The 11,356-nt window shown below is 46.6% G+C and overlaps 1 protein-coding gene across 4 annotated transcripts in view; it reads right to left on the reverse strand.

Moving 5' to 3' along the window:
- Positions 1–10,306, reverse strand: part of smg7 (SMG7 nonsense mediated mRNA decay factor) — a 190,197-nt gene extending 179,891 nt beyond the window's left edge. For 3 of the 4 annotated variants that reach the window (XM_038794607.1, XM_038794608.1, XM_038794605.1), the window contains exon 1: positions 9,925–10,305. In XM_038794607.1, the coding sequence (XP_038650535.1) occupies positions 9,925–9,953 (29 nt within the window). In that variant the 5' untranslated portion in view covers positions 9,954–10,305. Of the gene's footprint in view, positions 1–9,924 lie in introns of all 4 variants that reach the window. The other variant, XM_038794606.1, reaches the window with a different exon arrangement.
- Positions 10,307–11,356: the final 1,050 nt, after the last annotated feature.

The following is an 11,356-nucleotide window of genomic DNA, read 5'->3' on the forward strand; positions in this document are numbered from 1 at the left end:
ACTTTGCCAGAAAGGAGATACAGAGTTTCCCAGTAGAGGCGACTTCCACATTTCATGGAGGAGGTGCTGATGACAGGGAGAATGGAGAAGGGGGTAGTATTGGCGGTTTACGGGGCTATTTTGGAGAAGAAGAAGGTGCCACTAGAAGGGATCAAGGCAAAGTGGGAGGAAGAGTTGGGAGCAGGTATGGAGGAGGGATTCTGGTGTAAGGTGCTCCAGAGGGTGAACGCCTCCACCTCGTGTGCGAGGTTGGGGCTGACACAGCTGAAGGTGGTGCATAGAGCACACCTTAGTATAGAGAACTCCCTTACAAGGGAGGAGGATGAGCCAGCTTTTTGAGGGGGTAACAGATGTGTGTGAACGTTGCGGGGGCGGGGGCACAGAGCACGTTCATATGTTTTGGTCCTGTCCAAAGCTGGAGGATTACTGGAAGGAGATTTTTAGGGTAATCTCTAAAGTGGTGCACGTGAAACTGGACCCAGGCCCTCGGGAGGCCATATTCGGGATGCCGGACCAGCCGGGGATGGAAACGGCAGATGTTGTAGCCTTCACCTTGTTGATTGCCTGAAGGCGGATCCTATTAGGGTGGAGATCAACCTCTCCACCATGTGCCATGGCATGGGGACCTGCTGGAATTCTTGATGCTTGAAAAGGTCAAATTTGAACTGAGGGGAAGGATGGAGGGGTTCTTCATTATGCACTTTCGAGAATTGTATTACATTGAACATGGCGGGGGGGGGGAAGAAATTACACTTCAAAATAGTGCTTCATTGGTTGTAAAGTGCCTTTAGAACATCCAGTGATCGCGAAAGGTGTGACATAAATGGAAGTTTACTTTTATCTTCCTTTAAGTGATGATTTTACGGTATTAAGATGAACAGGTAGGTTTTTTTCCACTGATCCTTTTTCCACTGGTTGGCGAGTCTACGAATAGGAGTACCAGCTAAAATTTAGAGCTAGGCCGTTCAGGAATGAAATTAGCATACACATTTCATAGAAGGATGAAGAGGTTTGTAACTTTATTTAGGCCTGTACTCAGCATGCTAGTTGATCTCCCATTTTAAAAGCTATAACTAGGGCTAGAAGATGTCCAAAGATGTAGTTAGGTGGATTGGCCATGCTAAATTGCCCTTTATAGTGCCCAAAAGATTAGGTGGGGTGACTGGGATAGGGTGGGGGTGTGGGCTTAGGTAGGGTGCTCTTTCAGAGGGTCGGTGCAGGCTCGATGGGCCAAATAGCCTCCTTCTGCACTGTAAGGATTCTACTTCTATTCATTCTGCACCCATCAGTCCGTGCACGGGATCAAGCAAGTTATATGGGCTATGTTGCCAACGAGGTGTACGGGTATAAAACACACGTGACCACCAAAAAGAAATGGGTCCTTCTACACCAACATCAGTGGTTCACATTTTATACTCGGCTTATAAGTCAACCCTCACTGTTGGAAGGATTTTTCTGAGTTTTAAAATCACATATGAATCACATGCTCTAGGCTTCATCAGCAGACTTGCTCTGGATATGGAGTCAGTTGAATGCCAGGGGAAGGAATCAAGCAGATGCCCTCCATATTAAGTTAGGATTTCACCAAGCAAGGCACCAAAGAGCAAAGCGAGTCAATGTGAATACACACCAAGGGCAGCACGTGGCACAGTGGTCAGCACTGGGACTACGACACCGAGGACCCGGGTTTGAATCCCTGCCCTGGGTCACTGTCCGTTTGGAGTTTGCACATTCTCCCAGTGTCTGCATGGGTTTCACCCCCATATCCCAAAGATGTGCAGGTTAAGTGGATTGGCCATGCTAAAATTGCCCCTTAATAATTGGGGGGGGGAATTGGATACTCTAAGAATATTTTTGAATGTGAATACACACCAGTTACTGCAGTCCAACACAGAGAAAGATTGTCATCATCATGCCACTCATTACAGCGAGAGTTCACGAGGACAGTGTCTTGACCTGAAGATCCTGTTGTTTTATCTGCCACTTGCCACAAGGTCAGGAACAGCACTGCTCACTTACAATATTATTGTATCATTCCATCCACAATACCTCCAATAATAGACCGCCCCAACCATCGTTCAGTAGGATGAAGAAAATAACCAGATAAGACAGACTGACAACCAGATTACATTTACACCTTTTAAGCAGCCATTTTCAATAAGCGATTGTCCATCCACCTCTTCAACAATACTCCCCAGTCCCATGACCTTTACCAGAGGACAAAGAGCACTAACATCATGGAAACATCTCAGATTCTGATCCTAATCATTGATTTTCCTAACTTGTATCATATACTGTTTCCTAATGAGTCCAGATCCTGGAGATCTCTAACACCATCATGGCAGCATGGTAGCATTGTGGATAGCACAATCGCTTCACAGCTCCAGGGTCCCAGGTTCGATTTCGGCTTGGGTCACTGTCTGTGCGGAGTCTGCACATCCTCCCCGTGTGTGCGTGGGTTTCCTCCGGGTGCTCCGGTTTCCTCCCACAGTCCAAAGATGTGCGGGTTAGGTGGATTGGCCATGATAAATTGCCCTTAGTGTCCAAAATTGCCCTTAGTGTTGGGTGGGGTTACTGAGTTATGGGGATAGGGTGGGGGTGTTGACCTTGGGTAGGGGGTAGGGTGCTCTTTCCAAGAGCCGGTGCAAACTCGATGGGCCGAATGGCCACCTTCTGCACTGTAAATTCTATGTAAATCACTCCATGAGTTATATCACTTTCAGTGGTGAAATAGTGACAAATAATAAATGCCTCCTTGGAAAAAAATTGCTTTAAACAAGTTGAAAGACATTGAAAGACACACTGCGTGGAAAAAAATTCAAATCTTTTATTGCTCACCATGCAGAACAAGTAATATTTGAAGTTGAAAACTTTCCCAAATCTAAAATTTTAAACTTTCCAAATGGGTTAAGAGGCAAAGAAGGATCAGTCAGACTTATTGGTGCAAAAGGTGCAGTCACTGGGTCTGGTTTAGCACAGGGCTAAACAGGACAGAGACGGACCGATTGGTAAAGGAGATACTACAGGTCGACAGGAGGTATGCGGAGACCCCTGAAGTAGGGCTTTTAAGGGAGCGGCGGAGGCTACATGCGGAGTTTGGCTTGCTAACCACAGGGAGGGTGGTAGAGCAGCTGAGAAAGGCGAGGGGGGGCAATTTATGAGCATGGAGAGAAGGCCAGCAGAATGCTTGAACAGCGGCTTAGAAAGAGGGAGGCAGCCAGGCAGATAGGGAAAGTAAAGGATGGAGACGGGAACCTGGTGGGAGACTCAGCAGGGGTGAATAAGGCATTTAAGGTGTTTAAAAGTAGGCTGTATGGGTCGGAATCCGCATCAGGGCCAGAGGGGATGAGGTCCGTCCTAGGGGAGGGGCTGAATTTCCCAAAGGTGGACGGGAAGCTGGTAGAAGGGCTGGGGGCCCCAATCGGGATCGAAGAGATAGCGGAGGGGCTGAAGATCATGCAGGCGGGTAAAGCTCCGGGGCTGGATGGGTACCCAGTGGAGTTCTATAAAATGTTCTCTGGGATATTGGGGCCGCTGATGATGAGGACATTCAATGAGGCACGGGAGAGAGGGGTGCTTCTGGCGACGATGTCACAGGCCACGATCTCACTGATGCTGAAGTGGGATAAGGATCCGGAGCTGTGTGGGTCCTACAGGCCAATATCCCTATTGAATGTGGACGCCAAACTGTTAGCCAAAATTGTGTCCTCTAGGATTGAAGACTGTGTTCCGGACGTGATTAGGGAGGACCAGACGGGGTTCGTTAAGGGAAGGCAATTGGTGTCCAATGTAAGAAGGTTGCTAAATGCGATTATGATGCCCCCAGAAGGTCGGGAGGTGGAGGTAGTCGTCGCAATGGTTGCAGAGAAGGCTTTTGATCGAGTACAATGGTATTATCTGTGGGAGGTACTGGGACGGTTCGGATTTGGGCGGGGCTTTATTGACTGGGTCAGGTTGCTGTATCAGGCTCCTGTGGCGAGCATACAGACGAATAGGACGGCATCGGACGATTTTAGACTTACACCGGGGGACCAGACAGGGGTGCCCCCTCTCCCCAATGTTGTTCGCGCTGGCTACAGAGCGCTGTCAATTGCGCTGAGAGCCTCGAGGGGCTGGAAGGGATTGGTCCAGGGGGAGATGAACACAGAGTCTCACTTTACGCAGACGACCTGCTCCTGTATGTATCGGACCCAGCAGAGGGGATGAAAGAAATCATGAGGATTCTGGCCGGTATTCAGGGTACAAACTAAATATGGGGAAAAGTGAGATGCTAGCGATCCAGGCAAGGGGAGAGGAGAGACGATTAGGGGAACTGCCGTTCAGAGTGGTAGGGGGAAGTTTTAGGTATCTAGGCATCCAAGTGGCACGGGAATGGGAACGGTTGCACAAACTTAAACTGGCCCATCTGGTGGACCAAATAAAGAATGATTTTCGGAGGTGGGACGCGCTCCCGTTGTCACTATCTGGGAGGGTCCAGACAGTAAAGATGACGGTCCTTCCGAGATTCCTGTTTGTGCTCCAGTGTCTCTCCATCTTTATTCCACGGTCTTTTTTTTTAAAAACGGGTTAACAAAATTATCACCAGGGTTTTGTATGGGCAGACAAGACCCCCCCCCCCCCCCCCCCCCCAAGTAAAAAAAGGAATGATTGAGCAGAGCCTGGGAGATGGTGGGCTGGCACTGCCAAACTTCAGTAACTATTACTGGACGGCAAATATAGCCATGATCAGGAAGTGGATTGGGTGGGGGTGGGGGGGGGGGGGGGGTCGCCATGGGAGCATATGGAGGTGGCAACATGCAAGGGCACCAGTTTGGGGGCGTTGGTAACAGCGCCTCTGCCGTTCCCGCCGGCACGGTACTCCACCAGTCCCGTGGTGGTGGCAGCCCGAGAGTCTGGGGGCAATGGAGGAAGCATGTGGGAGCGGAGGGAGCATTGCTCTGGTCTCCAATCTGTAACAACCATCGGTTTGCCCTGGGAAGGATGAACAGGGGGTTTCGGAGATGGCAGGAATTGAGAGGATGGCGATATGTTTATAGAAGGGAGCTTTCCTAGCTTGAGGTAGCTGGAGGAGAAATTTGGATTGGCGAGGGGAAACAAATTTAGGTATCTGCAGGTGCGGGACTTCCTACATACAGGTCTCAACTTTCCCGCTCCTACCACCAAGGGTGATTCAGGATAGGGTAGTTTCCATATGTGGGTGGGAGAAGGGAAGGTCTCCGACATCTATAAAGGAGCTCATGGGGTCAGAGGACACACAGACTGAGGAGCTGAAGTGCAAGTGGGAGGAGGAGTTAGGAGGAGAGATAAAGGATGGTCTCTGGGCGGAGGCGTAGAGTAGAGTCAACGTGTCCACAACATGTGCCAGGCTCAGCCTGATACAGTTAAAGGTTGTTCACAGAGCTCACATGACAGTGGCCCGGATGAGCAGGTTCTTTGGGGTAGAAGATAGGTGCGCAGGGGGTGCGTGGGGCCAGCAAACCATGTCCACATTTTTGGACATGCCCAAAGCTCAGGGGATTTTGGCAGGGGTTTGTGGACGTCATGTCCACGGCATTAAAAACAAGGGTGACACCGAGTCCGGAGGTGGCGATTTTTAGGGTGTCGGAAGATCCGGGAATCCAGTAGGAGAAGGAGGCACACGTTCTGGCCTTTGCTTCCCTGGTAGCCTGGAGACGGATACTGTTAGCTTGGAGGGACTCAAAGCCCCCGAAGTCGGAGACCTGGCTAAATGACATGGCTCACTTTCTCTGCTTGGAGAAAATCAAGTTTGCCTTGAGAGGGTCTCTGTTAGGGTTCGCCCGGAGATGGGCATGGGCAGAGTGGATAGTCAGAGACTTTTTCCTGGGGTAGAGGGGTCAATTACTAGGGGGCATAGGTTTAAGGTGCGAGGTTTAGTGGAGATATAAGAGGTAAGTTTTTTTTATACAGAGGGTAGTGGGTGCCTGGAATTTGCTGCTGGAGGTGGTGGTGGAAGCAGGACGATCGTGACACTTAAGGGGCATCTTGAGAAATACATGAATAGGATGGGAAGAGGGCTACGGACCCCGGAAGTGTTGAAGATTTTAGTTTAGACGGGCAGCATGATTGGAGCAGGCTTGGAGGGCCGAAGGGCCTGTTCCTGTGCTGTACTTTTCTTTGTTCTTGAATAAATTCAATGCTCATTTTGACTATAGAGACTGCATAAGGTATATTTCTGAACAGAGTATCCCAAGTCAGTGTATTTAAGTGGGCATCACCTTAAAACCAATTTGTAAATTCTATTTGTAGAACTGTGTAGCAGAATCAATCCTCAACGTTATTTACATTGCTGGCCGGGGGGGGGGGGTGTGAAAGCAAAGGATTCATTACCCAATTTGAGCATTCAGAAATAAATGGTCAAATTTTCATACTACGACAAATCCAAACCATAGCAGCACTGTCGTAGCTAACATCCTTCATAAGTAGAAGATTGTTAAAAGTTGAAATCCAAGCTTTCACATTGGTTTTAAAAAATGCTGGTAATTTCGTGTGGCATTGTTTTTCTGGATCCTATGAAAAATTGGTTTCTCTGGTACAACCATCATTGGTATAATCATTGTAAAATGTACTGATCTACACACAAACCTGATACCTACTGGTTGTTAACACAGGGTTTGACAATCATACGAAATTGAGAAGGCACTGTATAAAAAGTGGTTATTCAGTCTATCAAGCCAGATAGAGCTGGGTGGCACGGTGGCACAGTTGCCTATGGCGCCGAGGACCCGTGTTCGATCCCAGCCCCATGTCACTGTCTGTGTGGAGTTTGCACATTCTTCCCATGTCTACATGAGTCAACCCAAAAGATGTGCAGGTTAGGTGGATTGCCCAAGCAAAATTGCCCCTTAATTGGAGGATATAAAAATTGGGGTACTCTAAATTTATTTATTTTTAAAGCCAGACAGAGCTTAGAACATAACCGACAGATATACAGATTTGTGCTCCTGAAGGAAAGCTCTATAAAATACATCAATTCTGAATACAGCCAAGGAAATTCCAATATTTTCTTCTCCGTTATTCAACATTTGAGTTTTTAAGAAGTCTAGAATTTTCTGATCATCAATAAATCAAAAGGAATTTTAAACCTATATTGTGGAATTTGGTAGATATATAATTTTTAATATATAATCTTTGTCAACAGTTGGCTTACATTAACAATGCAATGGTTATTGTGAAAAGCCCCTAGTCACCACATTCTGGTGCCTGTTCGGGTAAATAGGGGGAGAATTCAGAATGTCAAATTCACCTAATAGCACGTCGTTCAGGACTTGTGGAAGGAAACCCATGCAGACACAGAGAGAACGTGCAGACTCCGCACAGACAATGACCCAAGCTGGGAATTAAACCTGGGACCCTGATGGTGTGAAGCAACAGTGCTAACCACTGTGCTACCGTACTGCCCGCTAAGGCAGCAACACAATATCTACTAAAATTCAAGTGCACTCATTGTATACATGATAAAATAGCACGATTCAAAAAACAAGCATTATTCATATCTTATTTCTGGATTTAAGACGTTTTCCCCCACAGAATGGGACTGGAAGGAGGGTTACTTCTAATGCTGTGTTTTTAAAAGCAATGCCTATTTAAGGATAATTTTTAACTGCCTGATGTAAGGTGGTTAATATGTTAATTGGAAATTGTTTCTCCAAGAAGGTAAACAATAAGCAATTTTAGTTTGTCTGGGTAGTTGGATAGACACTTCTCAACATTGTTGGAAAATGTTGATCGCTGCTGACGAGAGGGACAAGCTTTTGCCACAATATAATGTGCTTTTTAAAGCACAGAACGCATACACTAAAGGTGGCGATAAGGCATATGATGAGATACTACTCAAACAGGCAGTGGACTTCAGGGATAGTGGCCTGGTCATGGCTACAGTACAAGATTGTGTTCAAGTCACGAGATCAACTGAAGTGGGGGGGGCTGTGTTCAAGTCACTAGATCAACTGAAGTGGGGGGCAATGTCACATCCCCTTTATTTTGTCATAAAGCAAAGTTGCATCAATTGAACGAATTGATTCTGATCCTACCCATTGTTCTTTACGTTTCACCACATTGTGGAATAAAGCAGTGCATAATTTATATCATATTTCACCTCATTTAGTGTTGACAATTCTGGAGATCGAGGAAACATATGTGCAAAACATATGAGATCCACACAGCAAGGCAATGCGAGTGTTATTTTTAATTATTGTTACACCCTCAAATTATGCTATCATACAAATACAGTGCAACACCTTGGTACCATGTTCAGACCACTGATACCACAGAACCCAAATATCTACCATGTCTTGCAGTATTTTTAAACACAAATACATATACTAGCAAGATATCTGAAAATCTATATGACTTCTGATAAACATAACAACCCATTCACATCTCAGCCTTTCACATCAAGGTCACAAACCATGAGACAAGAGTTTCAACAGCTACCAAAAGCTACTGGTTTACAGCAAGGCCACTATCTTTTTAAACAAAAAAAGCTTTACTTACTGCACTTTCCACAAAAAAGGTGACCCAAGTTTCTACAAAACAATGTTTATGTCAGTGAGCCAAAAAGTACAACAATTTGTCTTGCTGGTGGAGCACTTGATATTGCTCTATCTAGCACTTCGCATTGAGCTCTCGGTCAGCATTACATTTTATGGTGCAACCACTGTACATGTACAAGCAGCATATTTTAGGTATCTGAAGCTTAAGAGTAAAATTCTCTGAAATTCAAACCACAACATGAATACTTGTTTACTTTAGTCCCAGTCCATTAACTCATAACTACAAACATTACTCAAATCCCAATAATCAATTTCCGTTATCCAAGTACCGAAATAACAGAATATATTTTACTCATAGTAAATTTCACTACAGTTTAAGTGTAGATAGTATATACATAGAAGCGACTGGATTCCATTGTATTACTGACTAAAACAGATGGTCTTGCAAGTGTAGAGTTAATTCTGAAGGAAGTGAAGTGCATAACAGGATTTACTACTGAAACAGAGCTACATTGACAATCAAAATCATAATGAAGGATTGCATGTTTTTATGCATTTTCCACTTCCATTCTCAGCAACCTTATCTGAAGCCCACAATGATACTTAAAGTCCCTCCTATTTCTAGCAGCACAGAAACATGGGGAAGTTAATCAAACCCACATCATAATAGCTTGTGAAAAGCATTGAATGAACCCATTTCCTGTAAAAGAAAAATCCTAATGAAACTGAAACATAGACTTGTATTAGTCTGACTTTACATTAGAATAAAATGCACATTACTCCTCTTGCAAATGATCTCAATCTGCACTTGTCAAAATGTAATTATCACTGATTGACCATTTCAAACAGCAAAAACATGGTAGTTTTAAGTCAACGCAGTCGACAATATTGAACCACTCTTCAAACAAGGAACTCGCTAATCAGAGATTAGAGCTTCCTGTAGTAAGTGGAGGCGTGCAAGGAATACCACAGAAGACATTTGCTATTGAAACCTGCGTGTTTATAATGTTTGTGGTTGATAGAAAGCTTGAGTTAACGAGGACTATGCACCAGGAGAACAGTCGAAACCCATCTCCAAACTAAGGTTTGGGATGGAGGTATGGGGGAAAAGAACAGTAGTTCATTATCTGGCAAGGCACTGCGCGCATGTCCTGACCTGGAGCCGGATATAATGGCTCATTATTTGGCCGGGGGGGGGGGGGGGTGTGGAAGGAGACGGGGACACTAAGCAACCAAGCGGCTCCGAGACGCTACGTTCGCGCACTGCGGAAACCGAGAGCCGGGCCCAGGGCCTGGTCCTTACCCGGTGGAGATAAATAATAACCCAGGCCACCATCCCCATACACACACACACACCTCCCACTGCTCCAGGCCGCCATTAACAGCAGGCCCGGGGCTTCCAGCCTCTCACCGTAAATACTGTGCGCAGAGCGGGTTCATTCTTCCTCGCTAAAGCCTAGCAGCAGCCGCCATGTAATCTCCCGAGTGCTGAACGATCCGGATGGCGTCGGCGAGGAGGAGGTTAAACTCATAGCTCGGCGCTTGGATAGAGGACGAAAAAAAAACCTTCAAGGAAAAGGAAGGGGAGGTGAGCGGCCGACCGCGGAGCCGGCTGAGCGAGCAGGCGGTGCGGTGGAGCCTGTGCTGTTTCTGTTGGGCCGTCGCTGCCTCCTCAGAGAGCGCGGCTCTCCGCGCGCTGCTTCCCAGGCCACCGTCTGCCGCTCGCGCTCCGCTCGCTACTCGGCGGAGGATTCACCTGTGTCACCGCCAATATCGGCCCCCCTCCTCCTCCTTCTTCAACCATCCACCCCCTCCCGTCGTACACTTCCGGCTTCACGACCGGTGCAACTCCTGTTGCCCTCCGGCGGAAATACTCCACCAACTGCATACTTCTCCCACCTCAAAAATACACAAGCAACGTCGTGGAATTGCTCATTTGGGATTTGAAGTAGCATGTTAAAAGTGGACAAAGAGAAATCAAGAGCTGTACGGCCAGAAGATTCGAATACATTATTTTTTAAGTGGTTGTCAGTACATGTTTGATCTGTAGTCGTTGCATGACAAAGATATTCAGGCTCAGAGAGTAACACTCACTCAATCCTGAGTTAGAAAGACTTTCAGACTCAGAGGGTAACACTCACTCACTCCTGAGATAGAAAGACATTCAGGCTCAGAGGGCGACACTCGCTCACTCCTGAGATAGAAAGACATTCAGGCTCAGAGGGTAACACTCACTCCTCAGTGAGAAAGTCATTCAGAGTCAGAGGGTAACATTCACTCCTGAGATAGAAAGACATTCAGGCTCAGAGGGTAACACTCACTCCTGAGTTAAGAAGACATTCAGGTTCTGAGGGTAACACTCCTGAGTTAGGAATGATGTGGAGATGCCGACTGGGGTGAGCACAGTAAGAAGTCTTACAACACTAGGTTAAAGTCCAACAGGTTTGTTTCAAACACGAGCTTTCGGAGCGCAGCTCCTTCCTCCTTTTTGTCGATGGTAGTCATGATGTGGAGATGCCGGCGTTGGACTGGGGTGAGCACAGTAAGAAGTCTTACAACATCAGGTTAAAGTCCAACAGGTTTGTTTCAAACACGAGCTTTCGGAGCGCAGCTCACCTGAGGAAGGAGCTGCGCTCCAAAAGCTCGTGTTTGAAACAAATCTGTTGGACTTTAACCTGAGTTAGGAAGACATTCAGGCTCTGAGGGTAACACTCACTCCTGAGTTAGGAAGACATTCAGGTTCTGAGGGTAACACTCACTCCTGAGTTCGGAAGACATTCAGGTTCTGAGGGTAACACTCACTCACTCCTGAGTTAGAAAGACATTCAGGCTCTGAGGGTAAC

Source organism: Scyliorhinus canicula, chromosome 4, assembly GCF_902713615.1.
Source record: "Scyliorhinus canicula chromosome 4, sScyCan1.1, whole genome shotgun sequence".
NCBI lineage: Eukaryota > Metazoa > Chordata > Chondrichthyes > Carcharhiniformes > Scyliorhinidae > Scyliorhinus > Scyliorhinus canicula.